This window comes from Erpetoichthys calabaricus, assembly GCF_900747795.2.
Source record: "Erpetoichthys calabaricus chromosome 1 unlocalized genomic scaffold, fErpCal1.3 SUPER_1_unloc_18, whole genome shotgun sequence".
Classification (NCBI taxonomy): Eukaryota; Metazoa; Chordata; class Cladistia; order Polypteriformes; family Polypteridae; genus Erpetoichthys; species Erpetoichthys calabaricus.
Window position 1 is genome coordinate 290 of NW_026261583.1, and position 21,759 is coordinate 22,048.

General features: G+C 42.7%; 1 protein-coding gene across 1 annotated transcript in view; it reads left to right on the forward strand.

The window, feature by feature from the left end:
• Positions 1–3,487: 3,487 nt before the first annotated feature.
• The window catches only part of LOC114641970 (zinc finger protein 883-like), a gene marked incomplete at its 5' end in the record, with an annotated part of 58,883 nt that continues 40,611 nt past the window's right edge, over positions 3,488–21,759 (forward strand). The window contains 2 exons of the mRNA XM_051921657.1: positions 3,488–3,936; positions 13,268–13,725. Of these exons, the coding sequence (XP_051777617.1) occupies positions 3,488–3,936; positions 13,268–13,725 (907 nt within the window). The remainder of the gene's footprint in view (positions 3,937–13,267; positions 13,726–21,759) is intronic.

Sequence of the window (21,759 nt, forward strand, 5' to 3'; positions counted from 1 at the left end):
CCTCATTCCTTTCCTCTCTAGAGGAGATGTCCACCTTTCCAGGGTCTCCTCAACCTGTTCCCTAATATCGCTACAGCTCACAATGTCATCAGAACAGAACTTTACAATTCTGATAAGTAAATGAGAAAAACAAACTGAGCAGAACTTGAGTCTGTGACTGTGGTGGACAGAATATGAGATGAGAACGAATACAAATGTATAGAGTGGGAGATAAGTGTAGTTCCTCACGGTAATTTTTCTAATTTTCCTGTAGATGTTAATAACTGGCAAAGGTCATCCATCCACAGCACAAAGTGTGCAGAAAGTTGACTTAATTTTAAATTTGCCAGTTTTACCCAACAATATACACTCAATAACAAGTAATGACAAAGTGAAAAAATGTCTTCTGAAAGGTTTGCAAATGTAATGCAAATCAAAAAACTGAACCTCTCATTCATATATGTACTCAGACTCTTACTTCTGTACTTTTCAGAAGCCCCCTTGGCAACAATTCCAGCTTTGAGTCTTCCTAAGTAAGTCTCTATAAGCTGAGAACACCAGGATTTAGGCAGTTTATTAAATTCTTCTTGGCAGATCTGTCTTCCATTTTTGAGTTGTGTGAAGTTACTTTATGGTGGTTGGCGTACCAATCCTGCCGCCAACTCCCAAGTTTTTCCTGCAAGATGGAGGACCAATTGCAGGACTGGACTGAATGGGGGTTGCCAACAAGGATCGCGAGCTGTTTTGTCATGTGGTGGGTGTGGCAACACGCTGTACCAGTGCATGCTCCCCAGCCTGACCTGACCTGAGATCTTCACAAGCTCTTGTAGATTGTATGGGAAGCATCTGCAAATCTGCCAGGTCTCTCCACAGCTGTTCTATGGGGTTTAAGTGTGGTGTTTAGCCGGACCACTCTTGGACACTCAGAAACTTCCCCCAAAGCCAGCGTATCATTGACTTGGTGGTATACTTTGTGTCATTATCATACTGAAAGGAAATCCAGCTCCCCAGTCTGGGGCTGTGTGTACTCTAGAGCAGGTTTTGCTCAAGGTTCTCTCTGTATTTGACTGCATTCATTCTTTCCTCAGTTCTGACCACTTTTTCCATCCCTGCTTCTGAGGAGCACCCCATAGCATGATGCTGCCACCACCATGCTTCAATGAAGGGATGATATTAGGCAGATGATGAGCAGTGCCTGATTTTTGCCAGAGACAGTGCTTGGAGTTTTGCCCAAATAGTTCAAATTCTGTCTCATGCAACCAGAGAATCTTTTTCCTGTTGCTCTCAGAGTCCTTTAAATGTTTGTTGGCAAACTCCAAGTGGTCCGTGTTGTGCCTTTTACTCAATAGTGACTTCCATCTAGCCACTGTACCATAAATGCCTGATTGATTGATTACTGCCAAGATGATCGTTCTTCTAACTGGTTCTCCCAACTTCTGATGCTCTGTTACAGCAACCATTAGGTGTTTGATCACCTTCTTGACCAATGCCTATCTTGGAGTGTTACCCTGTTTGGCTGGACTGCACATTTTAGGTGAAATCCTGGTGGTGCAAATCTTATTTCATTTCACAATTATTGGAGGCCAGAGTATTCCTGGAAATGCCAACAGCTTTAGAAATGGTTTTTATGCCCTTGTCTTTATCTATGCCTGACCACAATTTGATTGCTGTGGTCTACAGAGAGTTTCTTGGACATCTTGGCTTAGGTTTCATTGTGGCATGCAGTTTGAATCGTGGGGCCTTACATACACAGGTACACGTGTGCTTTTCTAAACAATGTCAAATCAAGTCAGTTTGTCACAGGTGGTCTCCAGTGAGGTTCTAGACACATCTCAAGAAGAATGAAAGCAAATAGGATGCACCTGAACACAATCTGAAGAGCTACAGCAAAGTGTTTGAATACTTCTACTGTTGAAATGAGGGAATACAGTTTTGAAACTTTTCTGAAAATGTATTTTCATGTTGTCATTATGGGTTATTAAGTGTAAATTAATGGGCAAAAGTGTAAAATGTATCCATTTAAAATTAAACCTGCAACACAATCAAGTGTACAGAAAATGAAAGGCTCTGAATACCTGATGAAGCCTCCATACGGTTTATCCATCTATCCATCCATCCATCCACCCAGTATCCAACCCACTATGTCCTAACTACAGGGTCACGGGGGTCTGCTGGAGCCAATGTACGGTTTTTGTAAACTGCGTAATCCAGTTTAAACAGCATACATTTCCATGCATTGAGTGGGATTGGATTTTTGTTTCTCTCCCTAATCCTATACCACCGTACTGCACAATTTTATATGTTTTGGTGCTAAAGTTCAACTGGTAATGCCTGATAATGAGTGTTAAAGAAGTTATTAACAATTTGAAGTCTGTGTTATTGTCGCACATCTCCAGTAGTGCGAGTTTAAACCTCAGCCTGTATACTTCCCATGTGCAGTTTTCATGTGTGCCCTGTTTCTGCCTTTATTATTAATAATAATAATAATATTTATTCTCCCATGTTCTAAAGATGTATTTATAAATCTAACTTTGCTTTACCAAGGTAGTGTTAGATCGATACTGACTCTTTTGACTTTGGTATCAATACCAGCTTTCAGACCGCAGTATTGGTACTGAGTCGGTAAATAATGGTCATCCCTACATACCACCTGTCCTCTCTCCTGTTATTAAGATCCTCTTTGAGTAAAATATTCATGAAGGTTAGTAATTGGTTGCTACTTACCTGGTTTCTCCTCTTAGGGTTACCCATAGTAGATTGTTCTTCTTGTTTCAGCCTGTTGGACCTTTAATCCGCTGATAATTTGAAATAAAAAGTAATGTGTTACTGTCGGCATGCTACGAACGGTCAATCTTCTTATATAATACACTACCGTGGCTGTTCGTTTGTCTGTCCAGGATTTTAAATCGCCTGTAGCTTGCAAACCATTTCACCTATTGACTTGAAATTTGGTACACATATACTACGTGACGTCTACTGTCCACTTTCAAAGTGATAATTTTTATTACTCTTTTTATTTTTTTATTGTAGAATAAACTCTCGGCAGCATGCAGCAGGGCGGCCGTACAGTGCATGCGTATGGGCGCCGTTATCATTCCCTACCACATTCGCTAATTTATTCTTGAGGCAGATTGAAGAGTTAAGTGCCAGCTTAAGTGATAAATTAAAGTAAATGTACTAAGTAATTGCAACACAAAAACTAACTTAATTAGTTTTAACGCGAAAAGATAAAAGAGAAGCAGCGGGCTGCTAGGGTAGAAAAAAGAAGAACTGCTCAGAGAGCAGCAAGCGCATCAACCTCTGAGCAAGCGAATGCTAAACAGACAGAGGAAGAGTAAGAAAACTAGGAATGCACAAGTCAAGTGTATTCACTGCACGTTATCGTGCAGTACGCCGTTACTGGTCTTTATATAAACCTTAACAGAGAGGGTGTTATGAAATGACATTCAAGTGACTTCAGAGCTAAGTGATGAAGTTTTAATGAAGTTACTTCCTGTTCTTTTTACAGAGAAAAAGAAGACGCTGATGTTTACTGGAACATCTCAATGGATGTGAAACTGGAGAGCTGTGATGTGGACACTAATATCATGGATATTAAGGAGGAGGACTGTGAGTTGGAGTCCATCTACCTTAAACAGGAAAGTCTGAGCATTAAGGAGGAGAGCAGTGAACTACAGACAGTGGGCATTAAAGATGAAGCTGAAGAGAAGTCTGTCAGTATTGAGACAATTAACCATACAAATCTGGACAGTGTAAATGAAGACAACCTTCATGATTGGTGTCAAGATGGAGTGGTAACCTGGTTAGACTCTTCTCAAAGCAGACACTGTTCATCTCCAGAGCCTTCTGTCAATGTGAAGACTGAATCATTACAGTCTAAACCAAAGAGGACTAAGAAAAGTACATCTGTTAGAGCTCAGGAAAATCGGCCACCATCTTCAAAGCAGTCTGGAAAAAGTAAGTGCAAAATAAAAAATGGGCAAGTTTTAGAGTTGGAGTTTATGGGCTTGATAGGTCTAGTCTTGCTGTTTTTATGAGAAATACTGTGTTTTATTGTGTGCTTAAATGTAGTTTGAGATTTCATCAATGTTTATGTAAGGTTTGCAATTTTTCATGCAAAAGTCCTAAACATGTCCTTGGTAAAGAGTGCAATACAAATATACAGCTGCAAAAGAAGGTTGTGAACCTTTTGGAATTCCCTGGATGTCTGCTTTAATTCATCTTAACAATGAGGTCTGATCTTCATCTATGCTCCAAATACAGACAACCGAAGCTAATAACCCACAAACAATTGGAGGACTTCTTGTCAGTCCTGAACACATCATTTTAACATTCACAGTCCGCTGTGTGACCCTCCTGTCTTTACAGACTGGTTGACCCTTCTTTAATAGAAATGGCCTCCACCAAACTTCACGTGGCTGCTGATCAGCCTTGAATTTTAATCCATACCTTCTCTCCAAACCTTTTTGGTTTCTTTTATTCCTGAGAGCTCTTTTCTGATCAGTTCTCTTTAGGTCATGCCACAGCATCGCTTGTCTCTTACTGGCCATTCCAGAACACCAATTTCCTTCTGTTTAAGTCTTTCTCTTTTTGATTTCTTCCTGTGATTTGGCTCGTTATCCTGTATCATAATTCAACTTTTGTTACGCTTCTGCTATCCTGATTTTTTGCTGTCAGATTTCTTGATAATATTTTGAATTCACTGTCCCTTTTATCTCCACCTCTACAGGATCTCCTCAACCTGCTCCCTACTATCGTTACAGATCACAATGTCATCAGCAAACATCATAGTCCATGGGGACTCCTGTCTAATCTTGTCTGTCAACCTGTCCATCACCATTGCAAATAAGAAAGGGCTTAGAGCCGAACCCTGATGTAATCCCACCTCCATTTTGAATGCATCTCTCACTCCTACCGCTCATGCTGTGGCTCATCAATTTTATCCCCCTGTAGTTACTACACTCCTGCACATCCCCCTTATTCTTAAATATCGGCACCAGTACACTACTTCTCAACTCCTCAAATATCCTCTCACTTTCCAAGATTCCATTTAACAATCTGGTTAAAAACTCCACTGTCATCTCTCCAAAACATCTCCATGCTTCCACAGGTTTGTCATCTGGAACAACGGCTTTTCCATTCTTCATCCTCTTCATAGCTGTATAATATAATAAACGTATTTTGCTGCATTTCCATCCATCCATCCATCCATTGTCTCCCGCTTATCCGAGGTCGGGTCGCGGGGGCAGCAGCTTGAGCAGAGATGCCCAGACTTCCCTCTCTCCGGCCACTTCTTCTAGCTCTTCCGGGAGAATCCCAAGGCGTTCCCAGGCCAGTCGAGAGACATAGTCCCTCCAGCGTGTCCTGGGTCTTCCCCGGGGCCTCCTCCCGGTTGGACGTGCCCGGAACACCTCACCAGGGAGGCGTCCCGGAGGCATCCTGATCAGATGCCCGAGCCACCTCATCTGACTCCTCTCGATGCGGAGGAGCAGCGGCTCTACTCTGAGCCCCTCCCGGATGACTGAGCTTCTCACCCTATCTTTAAGGGAAAGCCCAGACACCCTGCGGAGGAAACTCATTTCAGCCGCTTGTATTCGCGATCTCGTTCTTTCGGTCACTACCCATAGTTCATGACCATAGGTGAGGGTAGGAACATAGATTGACTGGTAAATTGAGAGCTTCGCCTTGCGGCTCAGCTCCTTTTTCACCACGACAGACCGATGCAGCGCCCGCATTACTGCGGATGCCGCACCGATCCGCCTGTCGATCTCACGCTCCATTCTTCCCTCACTCGTGAACAAGATCCCGAGATACTTGAACTCCTCCACTTGAAGCAGGATCTCGCTACCAACCCTGAGAGGGCACTCCACCCTTTTCCGGCTGAGGACCATGGTCTCGGATTTGGAGGTGCTGATTCTCATTCCAGCCGCTTCACACTCGGCTGCGAACCGATCCAGAGAGAGCTGAAGATCACGGCCTGATGAAGCAAACAGGACAACATCATCTGCAAAAAGCAGTGACCCAATCCTGAGCCCACCAAACCAGACCCCCTCAACGCCCTGGCTGCGCCTAGAAATTCTGTCCATAAAAGTTATGAACAGAATCGGTGACAAAGGGCAGCCCTGGCGGAGTCCAACTCTCACTGGAAACGGGTTCGACTTACTGCCGGCAATGCGGACCAAGCTCTGGCACCGATGGTACAGGGACCGAACAGCCCTTATCAGGGGGGCCGGTACCCCATACTCTCGGAGTACCCCCCACAGGATTCCCCGAGGGACACGGTCAAATGCCTTTTCCAAGTCCACAAAACACATGTAGACTGGTTGGGCAAACTCCCATGCACCCTCCAGGACCCTGCTAAGGGTATAGAGCTGGTCCACTGTTCCGCGACCAGGACGAAAACCACACTGTTCCTCCTGAATCCGAGGCTCGACTATCCGACGGGCCCTCCTCTCCAGGACCCCTGAATAAACTTTTCCAGGGAGGCTGAGGAGTGTGATCCCTCTGTAGTTGGAACACACCCTCCGGTCCCCCTTCTTAAAGAGGGGGACCACCACCCCAGTCTGCCAATCCAGAGGCACTGTCCCTGATGTCCATGCGATGTTGCAGAGGCGTGTCAACCAAGACAGTCCTACAACATCCAGAGCCTTGAGGAACTCCGGGCGTATCTCATCCACCCCCGGGGCCCTGCCACCAAGGAGTTTTTTGACCACCTCGGTGACCTCAGTCCCAGAGATGGGGGAGCCCACCTCTGAGTCCCCAGGCTCTGCTTCCTCATTGGAAGGCATGTTAATGGGATTGAGGAGGTCTTCGAAGTACTCCCCCCACCGACCCACAACGTCCCGAGTCGAGGTCAGCAGCTCACCATCCCCACCATATACAGTGTTGACACTGCACTGCTTCCCCTTCCTGAGACGCCGGATGGTGGACCAGAATCTCCTCGAAGCCGTCCGAAAGTCGTTCTCCATGGCCTCCCCAAACTCCTCCCACGCCCGAGTTTTTGCCTCAGCAACCACCAAAGCCGCATTCCGCTTGGCCTGCCGGTACCTATCAGCTGCCTCCAGGGTCCCACAGGACAAAAGGGTCCTGTAGGACTCCTTCTTCAGCTTGACGGCATCCTTCACCACCGGTGTCCACCAACGGGTTCGGGGATTGCCGCCACGACAGGCACCAACCACCTTACGGCCACAGCTCCGGTCAGCCGCCTCAACAATAGAGGCACGGAACATGGCCCATTCGGACTCGATGTCCCCCACCTCCCTCGGGACATGGTCGAAGTTCTGCCGGAGGTGGGAGTTGAAGCTACTTCTGACAGGGGGCTCTGCCAAACGTTCCCAGCAGACCCTCACAACACGTTTGGGCCTACCACGCCTGACTGGCATCCTCCCCCACCATCGAAGCCAACTCACCACCAGGTGGTGATCAGTTGACAGCTCCGCCCCTCTCTTCACCCGAGTGTCCAAGACATGTGGCCGCAAGTCAGACGACACGACCACAAAGTCGATCATCGAACTCAGGCCTAGGGTGTCCTGGTGCCAAGTGCACATATGAACACCCCTATGCTTGAACATGGTGTTCGTTATGGACAATCCGTGACGAGCACAGAAGTCCAATAACAAAACACCGCTCGGGTTTAGATCGGGGGGGCCATTCCTCCCAATCACGCCCTTCCAGGTCTCACTGTCATTGCCCACGTGAGCATTGAAGTCTCCCAGCAGAATGAGGGAGTCCCCAGAAGGTATGCCCTCTAGCACCCCCTCCAGGGACTCCAAAAAGGGTGGGTACTCCGAACTGCTGTTCGGTGCATACGCACAAACAACAGTTAGGACCCGTCCCCCCACCCGAAGGCGAAGGGAGGCTACCCTCTCGTCCACCGGGGTAAACCCCAATGTACAGGCTCTAAGTCGGGGGGCAATAAGTATACCCACACCCGCTCGGCGCCTCTCACCGGGGGCAACTCCAGAGTGGTACAGAGTCCAGCCCCTCTCAAGGAGATTGGTTCCAGAGTCCAAGCTGTGCGTCGAGGTGAGTCCGACTATATCTAGCCGGAACCTCTCAACTTCGCACACTAGCTCAGGCTCCTTCCCCTTCAGAGAGGTGACATTCCACGTCCCAAGAGCCAGCTTCTGTAGCCGAGGATCGGACCGCCAAGGTCCCCGCCTTCGGCCACCACCCAACTCACACTGCACCCGACCTCCTTGGCCCCTCCCATAGGTGGTGAGCCCATGGGAAGGGGGACCCACGTTGCCTCTTCGGGCAGTGCCCGGCCGAGCCCCATGGGTGCAGGCCCGGCCACCAGGCGCTCGCCATCGAGCCCCACCTCCAGGCCTGGCTCCAGAGTGGGGCCCCGGTGACCCGCGTCCGGGCAAGGGAAAACGGCGTCCAAAGTTTTCATTCATCATAGAAGGTTTGAACCGCTCTTTGTCTCATCCCTCACCTAGGACCAGTTTGCCTTGGGTGGCCCTACCAGGGGCATAAAGCCCCGGACAACAGAGCTCCTAGGATCATTGGGACACGCAAACCCCTCCACCACGATAAGGTGGCGGTTAAAGGAGGGGCATTTTGCTGCATTTCATGTTCATAATGATATTGTCATCATATGTAAATATGCACTGTAAAAAGTGGCTCAGGTTTTGCAATATTATAACTATATTGCAAGTTTACAGTGAGGTGACTGTATTTATAAGTACAAACAGGTCTGCAATGAACACTTGAACTGATTGAGTGCGTTCAGAGCTCTTGGGATGAAACTGTTTTTGAACTGCAATGTCCCTACAGGAAAGGCTCTGAAGAGTTTGCCAAATGAAAGCAGTTCAGATAGACAGCATGGCTGAGGCAGCATGTGCTTGATGCTGTATCCCGATAATTCTCTTTCCGATCAGCTGCTGTAGAGCTGTGATTTCACACTCCGATACAGTGGGATGAATATTTGAGAGTAACAACGCTAAGGCTACTATGGTATTTGGAATAATTTGGCCATTCCATTAACCATTATATTGTTGCAGGTTAATTACAATCAGATGCCTTAAATTAATTAACAATATGTGGTCAATTTCAGTGTATTTGATAAAGCCACGTCAGGGATGTGGATCTAAAAAAGAAAGGGAAACCACACTGGAACAAAAGCACTACATTGACACTGGGTGTTGCCAATTTGCATATGCCAAAGATTTAGCTGGCGTGAAAATGTGCGTGACTTTACACCAAGTTTAGTTTTTATACATCATGATGTGAGCGTGGAAACGGGAATATGCAACATTTTTGTGCATACACACTGTTTATACATGAGGCCCTCAGGCTTGAATGACCTTCTTCGTGCAGCACCTCCTGGTGTGGCGGAAGTGCTGCTAAACAGGGCCCAGTAAGGGGTGGCAATGGGCCCCAACAAGGTTGAGCTTCCATGCTCCAAACCCGTGGCCCCGTTGCAAGCCAAGGGGGCTGCCCTCTATCGGTCTGTCGGAGACGGTATACAGAATAAGCCCTCTCTCCCTGTCTTTCTGTGCTGAAGGCATCACTGCTGGGAATGGGCCCAGGCAGTCTGTCATACCACAGATTGTCATTAATGTTCAGATCAAGGAACTGAGAGAGCCATGACAAAACCTTAAGCTTGGGCCTCTTGAGGAGTCCATTGTGAATTCTGGGGTGCAGTTCTGATCATTATCCTTTTGTAGAAGCCAAACTCTTTTCATTGTTAGCTTTTATAGATGGTGTGATGTTTGCTTCAGAATTTTCCAATATTTAATTGAATCCATTCTTCCCTCTACCAGTGAACAGTTCCCAGTGCTCCTGGCTTCAACACAAGCCTGAAACGTGATTGATCTTCTCCCATCCTTAACAGTCAGAGACGTTTTCTTGTCATGGAATTCTGTGCCCTTTTCCTCCAAACACACCTTTGCACATTTGTCCAAAAAGTTACTTTTTGACTTCATCAGTTCACATGGTTTGGTTCCAAAATGCATCAGGCATGTTTAGATGTTCATCTGTTACCTTTGAATTTTGTGGTGAGGACACAGGAAATTTTTTCTTTTGATGGCTCTTCCTTGCAGGTCATATTTGTGGTGGTGTTGCTGCACAGTAGAACAGTGCATCACCAATCCAGAGTCTGACTACAAAAGACCATCAGGAAGCTTTAAGACACAGGGGTTTAGATTTGCCATTCTAGCAATGCTATGAGCAGTTGTCCTGGAAAGTTGTCTTGGTCTTCCTGACCTCAACTTGATTTCCACCATTCCTGTTAACTGCCATCTCTTAATAACGTTACCAACTGAGGAGGTGGCTACTTGAAAACTCTTTGACATCTTCTATAGTCTTTTCCTGCTTTGTGACTATAAATTATTTTATTCCTCAGAGTGTTAGACAGCTGCTTAGAGGAGCCCATGGCTGCTGATTGCTGGGACAAGGTTTGAGAAGTCTGAGAATTTATACAGCTTTGAATTTTGCATCGCCTGGCCATTCCTAATGATGATTGTAAACGAACCAAAGCCCTAAGGAGCTAATTAGGGTCTGACGTCTTGGGGGGGAAAAAAGATATCTCAGACCTCCAATCTCTTGGGGTGCACAAACATTTCTGGGGAACTCATTTTTTCACTCTACAGATCAAAAATAAGACACAAATCTTGTTCAAAATGCAGAAAAGAATTTTTTATCTTTAATTGATCTCCAAAAGCCATAAAGTTAATCTGCTATTGACTTAACTATTCACAGTAACAGTTATTTTCATCAGGGGGGTCCCCACACATTTGCATGTCACTGTGTATGAGATCTAAAATGATAAATTGTAATTATTTTTGAGGGATACTCTGATTTTTTTTGTCCTGTCCTGATCATATGTCTGGTTCTTTTCAGTCAGTGCTATTATTGACAGCTAAGACACATTTGTTTCCTTAGAGGTTTTGCTGCTTTCACTGCATTGCTGAAAGTCTATGTGCTTAGCCGAGTGTTGTACCTAAACGTTTCTCCTCAGATTAGTTGCGGCAAATGTCTTTGCTTTAAATACACCACAACTAACTTTTTCACTTTAAACTTTATATATAAAATTCCTATCACATTTCAGATGCTTTAAGATATTTCCACACAGCAGTTATTTTCTTCATCAGTTTCCACTCTGTCAGTGCTGCGCGTGTCCTCAGCTTAACATATTCCATGTCATGAAATCAGTAGACCAGTCAACCAACTACAAGCCGATTTCACAATAAACATCAACAACTGGGCAATTTTAATTCAAGACTGATTAATTTGTGTAACACTACTGTTTAATTCAGTTGTATTTCATCTTTATAGCGCTCTTCATTAAGTGCAGGCTTGGACTGCTTGATGTTTGCAGCCATAACAGAGATAATAATTCCATACATGAACACACACATTGGATCAAATAGACAGTAAAACCTGGCAAATTTTAGCTTACTCAACATAAATAAGTCCTGATAGTAGATACCCTTTAACATTATAATGGTGAGTTTAAATGTCACCCGCATGTCACAAAGGTTACCAGTCCTGGTGTCACCTGCCACTCCCCTGTAGAGCTGAAACACCAACAGCTAAGCTCTTCCTCGGTTTTCTCATCTTCTATTTTTTTCTCTGATGTCACTGCAGCTTCTGTAGGCCTTTGCACTGAGGTGTCACTCATCCATTGCTCTCTTTTGCTTTGGTGAATGAAAGAAGACATTTTGTTGTTTGTTTTGGTGTCAAGTGGTTTTAGTTCAAGTGTGGATAAACGTCAGGGCACATTCTAATTATTGAAGGTGCACTTTTCATGCTTGGCGTGGCATTCTGTTTTATATAGTACCCTCCATAATTGTGGAGACAAAGAAACATTCTTCTTGCATTTACTCCTTTAATCCACCATTATGAATTAAATAATTCAGATGTAATTAATTTTAAAAGTACAAATTACTGATTTTCATATAAGGGGATTTGCAAACATTTCAATCACACCTTGTAGAAATGACAGCACTTCTTCTGAAAATGTCCTCCCATTTCAGGGCACCGTAATGTTTGGGACAATTGGTGCCAGAGGTGTTTGTGATTCCTCAGGTGTGTTTCATTGCTTTAGTCTTGCAGGCCTAAGACACCTCAGCTTACTCCTACCTACAGACTACCTTTTGTCTCTGTAGTTGCCATTGTTCAACATGAGGGCAAGAGCTGTGCCAATGAAAGTCAAAGAAGCTGGAAAATAATAATGAAATCATTAGAGAGATCGGAAAACCTTAAGATTACCCAATTCAACTGTCTGGGATATCAATAACAAGAAAGAACACACTGGTGAGCTCAGTAATCACAAAGGAACTTGTAGGCCAAGTAAGACCACCACTGCTGAAGACAGTAGACATTGCTGCAGATTTAATTTGATCACGACTTGCATACCCTGATGGTAACGATATTGCATGTATCTCTCTACCGTCTTAAGTATACCATCCCATACAGATGGCATTACGTGGCTCAGGGTGACTGAGAGATTCCTCACCAGTCAGGCAGTTCACACTGAAAAGCTGCCATCGTCAAATAACCCACAGCTGTTAAGACCAGTAAGAGAAAAGGGATTGTGTGATTTCTGTATGGTGGTCTCTGTAATGAAGGCTGCAGTTCAGCACACACTTCAAAGAGGATGACAGTAGGGAGTCTAAATCAGCTAAGTCATCATCATGAGCCAAAATGTCATTGTGATACATCAAAACTCACTTCTTGTGTAGCCTGTCAAACATCAGAATGTGAAATGTGTAATGAAATGAGATTTTCTATTCACTTCTTCGTTTTTCCACCTGAAGTTGCTAAAATGCCAACACAAATAAAGTCTGCATGGGACTTACAAATGCTCAAAACTTGAGGGAACTTTGAGCTAATTTAAATGGCAAGTTCTAGTTTTATAAATCCTAACTTTTGCATAAGAAACAGCTTTCATTTATGTGGCCGAGCATAAGGAAGTTTTATACATGTGGCCCTGGTGAGTAGTTGTAATAGAGAATGTAAAATTAACAAATTAAGTGTGTTTTCCAAGTACAACAAAAGTTTTATAATTGCTTATGCTGATCAAAGGTTGTTCCTAATTGCAGCCATCATGTATTTAATGTGAGTTAATATTGATAATGAGGCAGCAAATTGAAAATAACCTTTTTTTTTTATTATTATTTTCCTTTTTGTGTTAAATTTTACACAGGAAAGAAAGATCACTGGAGTGTGGAATGTGGCAGAGAATTTTGTAACAGGAGTGCTCTTCAGAAACACACGAGAGTTCACACCGGAGAGAAGCCATATTGCTGTAATGAATGTGGTAAACAGTTTTCACGTAAAGGCCATCTTCAGGGACACGCGAGAGTTCACACCGGAGAGAAGCCATATTGCTGTAATGAATGTGGTAAACAGTTTTCAGAGATGGGCAATCTACAGAAACACACGAGAGTTCACACTGGAGAGAAGCCCTATTGCTGTAATGAATGTGGTAAACAGTTTTCAGAGATGGGCAATCTACAGAAACACACTAGAGTTCACACTGGAGAGAAGACCTATTGCTGTAATGAATGTGGTAAACAGTTTTCACAAAAAGGCCATCTTCAGATACACACGAGAGTTCACACTGGAGAGAAGCCATATTGCTGTAATGAATGTGGTAAACAGTTTTCACAAAAAGGCCATCTTCAGATACACACGAGAGTTCACAACAGAATAAAAACAGTAGCACTTCAAAAATCAGTCCAGAAAAACAAGAACCCTTCAGGACTCAAGAGTGAGGTTCAGTCGTGTCCTGAAAAGTAAGCAAACTAAACTGTTGTTAAGAAATTAATCTCAAAGAGAAGCCATATTGCTGTTTGGAATGTGGCAAACAAATCTGTCAGAGCAGTACACTTCAGAGAAGCACCAGAATTCACACTGGAGAAAAATACAACTGAACTGTCCTGACTAAAGAGTGAGGTTCACTCCTGCCTGGACAGTAAGCACATGTAACGACTCAAATCCATCCTACTTAGTGTTGTGTCAAAAACAAATCAACATGGAGGAGACATAGAAGTTTATATCCTTTTTCCTTTTGTAGAAACAAAATAAAGAACAGGGCGTCATACAAACGGCTTCTCACCAAAGCCCCTACAGCCTCCACCATGTGCCTAACTCTGTTTTCTTAACATACGTATTACATATAGAACTATTTACAATATATTATACACATTTCATCAGAAAAAAGAAAAAATAACACTTTACAATATACATAGCCTCACACAATAAATAATAGTTCAGCTTTATAATATTATATATTTTGCTATTTTAATATAACAAAAAATAAAAAAAACATACCTTGTCAAAAAAAGAACAAACAGCTTCTCGCCAATGCTTATTACATAATAAATGAACTACTAATAATTATAAACACAAACTATTAATACAAAATCAATAAAATAAAATGTAAAATAAAATTAAAATCCAAAATATACACATGATCATGCTGTACACCACACAAAATTATGTTTTAACACTGTGGCAGTGCACTAAAAGAAGAATGCTTTTTTAAATTTTATTTTGTTTTTGTTTGATTGCTTTTAATACTAAAACATACAGAACTGTATATAAGAACTCGGGCGGGGGGGCACACAACTTATTTAACACTTGAGAATTACCAAATAATATACATGTCAAATAAATACAATAAAATTAGATAAAGCTTGGAGAGAGCAGACTTACCTGTACTGCAGTGGTTCTGAAGCTGTGGGGCGCGAAGTAACAAAAAGGGGGGCGCAAAGATGTGAAAAAAGAAAACAAGAATCAAAAATATGAAAAATACATCTATTGAAACCAAAACAAATTAACTTAAACTACATTCTGATACTAGAAAAATAAATTTAGAGTTAGATAAATGTCGATAAAAGTTAAGTAGGTATAATAAAATATGCATCTGTGATATATCATTAATTTAAAAAGAACAAAGTGGTATTAGTGGGCTCATTTAAAAAAAAAACGTTAGGGGGGCGCAATTAAAACTGTTATGAAAACTCGGTTTGCAAATACTTAATGGTTGAGAAACGCTGCTGTACAGCATCCACCATCACCTGAGGGTGCCTGCCGTCTATGGGGAGTCACATTAATTATCATCCGTACTCCAAATATGACACTAAGTTTACACAAACAACTGCTTTTTGGAAAATTCATAACTAAAAGATACAAACAAATTAAAAGACAGAATACACTTTGCTCCACATATTGCAGTACTGGATGTGCCAACAATTCTCACAAATCGGAATCTTCTGGGCCACAAAAGAATTCAGACTGGTGCCACCTCCAGAAGTGGGCTTCGTTGGAGAAGATCTACACCGGGGGCTGTCTACCCTTTGTCATGGCATACCAGCCCAAATATATAAATGTTCTGAAATACCTGCATTTTATTTTGGTGTTAAATTGTTAATTACTGAACTGTTGTTATGTTAAATTAAAGGTAGAATTTCTTTTTTCACCCAGACAATGTTCTTTCCGAGAGCTTTTCTAAGGTACTAGTAATGTTCACCTGTCAAAGACTTGTGTTAGAGTGAATTTCAAAAGGATTTGATATGTTAGGACTGATAGGCACTGGCAGTGTGTCACCATGAGGAGGTCACTTCAGCTGTCTGTGCTAATACTGGAAAAGCAAAAGAAATGCCAGCAATTGTGTCTCAAATGTTGTAAGACTGCTCAGCGTCACTAAATATTATTATTATTAATGTTATTGTCAAAAAGTTTAGTAAAGTCACGCCTTGTGACCAGAAGGGGTTTCCTGTTCCTGACAGACTTTGCATTCCACTATCTTGGTTTACCTACAGTGTGCTTACTTTATTGTTGTATATTATTTGTTAATTATTTGAATAAATTACAATCACCTGTCTGTCATCTCCAGTCATCTGACGGTGACTCCTGCACTCGGCTTTCTGTTGGCCAAACCCTGTGAATTAGCACATTTTCCAGAGGTCCATGAATCCCCTCTTTTACATGGTCCTTTGAGCCGAAAGCTAAACCGACCAACCCGAGAGCAAAACTGGCAAGGCAGAGTGTGCGGAGGAGCCTAACCTCATCTCTAATAATAATAATAATAATAATAAATTTTATTTATATTGCACTTTATATTTTATCAATCTCAAAGTGCTACAGAGTAACAATAAAATAATAAAAGAAGAGAATCTACTTGTACTTTAACAGAATGTCTTTCTAAAAAGATGAGTTTTTAGATTCCTCAGTCGACTGTGGGGCTCTCAGGTAGTCATGGAGGGCGTTCCTCAGCCTCAGTGCCATAGATGACAAGGCCCTATCACCCATACTGCGACGCTTGGTTCTAGGGACTTGGAGAGTGTTAGTGTGTACAGAGCGGAGGGTGCGTGAGGAGGTATAAGGAGTAAGGAGTTCCTGTAAGTAAAGGGGGGCATGTCCATCAATACACTGATGGGTGAGGAGAGAGACCTTGTACTCAATTCTGAGTGGGACAGGGAGCCAGTGAAGGGTTTTCAGGATTGGGGTGATATGGTCATGCTTTCGCACCCTCATCAGGATCCTGGCAGCACTATTCTGGATATACTGGAGTCTCTGGATACTCTTGCCGGGAATCCCGATAAAGAGCGCATTACAGTAATCCAGCCTGGAGAAGACAAAGGCATGGACGAGCTTCTCTGCATCTGCCAGGGTGAGAGTTGGGTGGAGTTTAGCGATGTTCTTGAGGTGGTAGAAGACTTACAGAGGTATTTGATGTGGGTGTCAAAGGTGAGTTGAGGGTCCATTTTAACACCCAAATTGGTGACAGATGTAGAAAGGGGGATGTTTTGGCCAGCGAGAGTGATACTAGTGATTATAGAAGAGCGGAGATGGTGTGATGTGCCAACTAAGATGGCTACTGTTTTGGATCTGTTTAGCTGAAGAAAATTGAGCCTCATCCACACCTGTATCTCCTCCAGGCAGGTAGTCAATGTAGATATTGGCAGAGGAGCAGTAGAGGAGATGGGGGTGGTCCTGAGGTAAAGCTGAGTGTCATCAGCATAACAATGGAAATATAAACCATGTCTGCTAATGACATTTCCAAGAGGGAGCATGTAAATGGTGAAGAGGATGGGTCCAAGCACAGTGCCCTGTGGGACACCACAGGTGACGTTGTGGGTATGAGATTTTGCACTGCCCAGGGCGACATGCTCAGTTCTGCCGGTCAGGTAAGATGTGAACCAATTGTGAACATTTCCTGAGAGTCCAATGGTGTATTTCAGGCGGTGAAGGAGGATGTTATGGGCTATTGTGTCAAAAGCAGCTGTCAGGTCAAGGAGGATGAGTAATGAAGGGGAACCAGTATCTGCTGTTATCAGAAGGTCATCTCCACATTCAGCCAAACCCCAACTCACACACTGCAGACCACCCATCTGTGGGCGCCGCTACGGCCTTTCAGACAACGGGCTCAGTGCACTAAGCTTGAAGTGCTCGGCCGAGGCTGCTGACAGACGAGGATTCCATCTCACCGTTTGGACTGGGATGTGAGATCCTGTCCTTCCAGAGGTAACGTGTTGTCCATCACGAGCTCCAAGCAAAGTGCAGATAGCAAACTGAGAAATGCAGTGAAGTAACCGATCAGTTAAATCACATCATGGCAGCAACACATGCAGTGTGCGTACAGCTTTACTACGACACTTTGTTTTTCACCATCGAGACAAGTGAAGAAAAGAAACGCGCTGAACTGGAGGAGATTAGGATTTTGTAAGTAATGAGCAATGTAATGAATTTAATTTAAGTGACGTTTCCCAGCACTGGTCGCTTGTGAACTTTTGTTTTTGTATCTGAGATATCATCACTTAAATAATTGGTGGAAATAAACTGAAGTCTGCTTAAGCAACTGGCTAAATAAATAGGCAGAAACGCAATAATGTTTTACTTTTCATCTTCATATCATTTTAAAGACAGAATTATTGACATAACCAATCAAAGTTCTAACTAATTTGCATTGTTGTGTGGCTCTAAAGTATTAATTAATTAATCCTACTTTGAGCCATTCACTAATTAGTGTTGTACTGTTTGTTCATTTGTTTCTGTTACACAAAACTGTTCAATAAAGACACCAAAATAATTTAATATACAGAGGCAACTGATTATTAAAACTGTTTTGTATTAGAAAGTAATCCCTGAGTTATTTCTGCTTTAAAGAAAAATATTAATTTGCTTGAAGGAAATATGACAAATTGTAATTAATACAAAGTGACTTTCGATTACAAATTTGAACTGACAGATTAATTGCAATTGAATTTTTAATCAGGTGTCCTCATGCAAACACATAATTTAGAGCCATTACAAATGATGAAAATCATAATAATTGTGTACAATATCCAGCGCCATTTCTTGCTCTATGAAGTCTCCACAGAAGCAGAGGGCCATCGAAGCCACTAAGGGCCCCCAAGCTGCAAGTTCAGCCTCAGTATATTTGTGGAGTATGAACATCACCTGTCTGTGTGTAGCCAGCTAAGCCCCGTCATGTGTTTCATGAAGCACTTACAGTATCTGATTACAAATTAAACATTTGATTTAAACAAAACTCAGCTGCAGTGGCAGGAAAGCTTTGGCTTGTGTTTGTGGGGCAATTAAATCAAAATCAATGATTATCACCAGACAGTCGTGTCGCACAATGAGTGACGTCTACCGCCAGGAATGATGGGAAGCCTGACTGAGAGTCAGGAGGACAATAACAGGAGCGAAAGTCACATTGATACCTAAGATGGCATGAAAAACGTAAAAAGAAGAAACTTGAAGAGAGAATGTGCACAGAATGAAGGTAAAGCATTTGTTAACGATGATGCGATGGATCAGAGCTGGGAAGAATAGAAATAAAACAACTTCGTAACTGTGCTGGAGTAGAATTTTCAGGTAGGTTATCTGTATCTTTACTTGGGTATTTTATTTATTTGAGACTTTTTATTTGAACTCATTGCATTTAAAAGGAAAAAAATCTCCCTACAACATAAATAAATCAATAAAACATCTGCAACTTACTATGTAACAACAACAACATTTATTTCTAAAGCACATTATCATATAAATAATGTACCTCAAAGTGCTTTACATAATGAAGAAAAGAGAAATAAAAGACAAAGTAAGAATTAGAATAAGAGAACACTAATTAACAGAATAAGACTAAGGTCCGATGGCCAGGGAGGACAGAAAAAAAAAAAAAAAAAAAAAACCCAGACGGCTGGAGAAAAAAAATAAAATCTGCAGGGGTTCAAGGCCACGAGACCACCCAGCCCCCTCTGGACATTCTACCTCACATAAATGATCAGTCCTCTTTGTATTTAGGGTTCTCATGGAAGGACTTGATGATGACGGTCATGTAGACTTCTGGCTTTTAATCCATCAATGGAGGAACATCACGGTGCTTTGATCAGGTGGTGGAGGTGCACGTCAACACCACAGAAAACCAGGATAAGAAACAGAAGAGAGAGTAGGGGTTAGTACGGATTGTAGAGCCACCATGAATAGTTATGATAATGAACTGAATACACAGAGTATCAGGATTAAATGAAGGTGAAGTTATCAGAAAGTCATGTTACAGTAATGTGTTTTCAGCAGTTTGTTAAAGTGCTCCACTGTATCAGCCTGGCGAATTCCTACTGGCGGCTTTTCCAGATTTGAGGTGCATAACAGCAGAAGGCCGCCTCGCCACTTCTTTTAAGTTTTGCTCTTGGAATTCTAAGCAGACACTCATTTGAGGATCTGAGGTTACGATTTGGACTATAAGGTGTCAGACATTCCGATATATAAGATGGGGCGAGATTATTTAAGGCTTTGTAAACCAAAAAACAGTATTTTAAAGTCAATAATTGTATTAAATTATTCGCATGTATATGCGAAATTGAAGGACTATTCCATCTCTTATATATATTTCTCTTCTGGATCGTCCTGCTTCCATTTCAAAACCGGTCCCCAGCCGACATGGCATTTCTCGGCAAGCTACTGAAGTACGTTTACAAAATAAATCAAACTCTGCATGCAGCGCAAATGTACTTCTCCAGAGTCCAGCTAGATTCCATGCTCAGGACCATCAACCCCTTCGCTAAATCACACAAACACACGCATGAAATCGCTCAGTCCAATCCAACAGCATCTGTACGAATGGTTTTCAAGGAATACCCTGAGCAGGATTTACGACGATACAATGTTCCGACATGTCACACCGATGTTGCAGAGAGTTTCGTCGGAGAAGATGGCGAACCGCCTGCCGAAAGGGACATTTCCATCTATCCCATAGGCAACTCCTGTAAACAGATTTCCACGCTCAATATGAATTGCGATCCTATGGTTTACACACTTTTATTCCCTTATGGAGACATTGGCTGGCATAAAGATTTACAACATGTTCCTGATAAAAGAACCGCCAAGCGAATCAGGCTTACTCAACGTCATTTGTACGCGTACAGATTAGCAATGAGGAATACATTTAGTATTTTACACTCCAGCGGTAAACTATTCCAACAGTCCGTCGTAGATGCGTATGTTAAAACAGAGGGCGCGCGTCTCAACGATCTCAGATCACATCAACAAGATCTGCACGTGGAACAACACAAAGGACTATCAGACACACCGCAAGAAAAGGCTGAAAATAACAACATACGTGTAGGAATAATGATCAGATTACCGTCCACATTTACAGGAAGTCCAAGATACATGAAACAAAACTACCAGGATGCCATGGCCATAGTACGTAAATTCGGAAAGCCTGATTTATTTATCACTTTCACATGTAATTCTACATGGACTGTCGGATAGCCAAAGACCGGAGCACAGACCTGATATTGTAGTACGAGTCTTTTGGATTAAGATGAAGGAATTACTTACAGACATTCTACAACAACATCTTTTTGGGGTTCTTATTGATTACGTAATCGAATTATTGAAGCGCGGCCTTCCTCATGTCCACATGCTGTTTACTCGTCACAATAATTCTAACAACCACTCTTCAGCCCCGGTCAGTTGTTCGTGGCTTTTTCTAGGGTCAGATCTTTAAACCCATTATCTGTCGTCTCCACCAAAACACCTACAATATTCACAACTGCGTCTTTCAAGGAGTATTCATTTCTTCTTGATTTCTGAATTCCTTTCTCACCGTTTTCCGTTCCTATTCTCACACCGCTGTGTCCTACAGCGGGTGTCGGCTAGTTATATTTATTTGCACAATGTATGACTTTCATTTCTGTGAATACAAAACATTAAGCACACGGGAGAGAAGCGAAAGGAACAGCAAAGGCAGCAACTGTGATGATTTAAAGGGCGAAGATATCGTCAAACCAAAGTGAAGCAACGCTGGGCTTATTAATGATATCGAAGATACAAGGAGGTCACAAAATACGTCCCTTAACAAGTGGTTGGCACAAAAACGAGCCTTGGTGGTGAATGCGTCGCCTTTTGTCCCAACCATAAAAACAAGAGGTGATGGCGTTCAAAATTCACCTTCCGATATTAAAGAAACACATTGGAGAGAAACATCTGAAGAACTTCTGGTTGTGCAGGAATAGTTGGCATTCGCAGCAGGGTGTCGATTAAAACCCTTGGAAAGTAGATTTCAGATCCAAACTCTAATATGCAGATATAGACGTACATATACGTGTGTGTGTGTGTGTGGGTGTGTGTGTGTGTGGTGTGTGTGTGTGTGTGTGTGTGTGTGTGTGTGTGTGTGTGTGTGTGTGTGTGTGGTGTACAATAAAAAGTTAAAGTAGAACGAGTCTCACATCCCAAATTACACATAAAGGAAAATAGATAACGTTGCAAAATCTTGTAAAAATATGACAAAGAAAATGACAATACTAAAGTTGG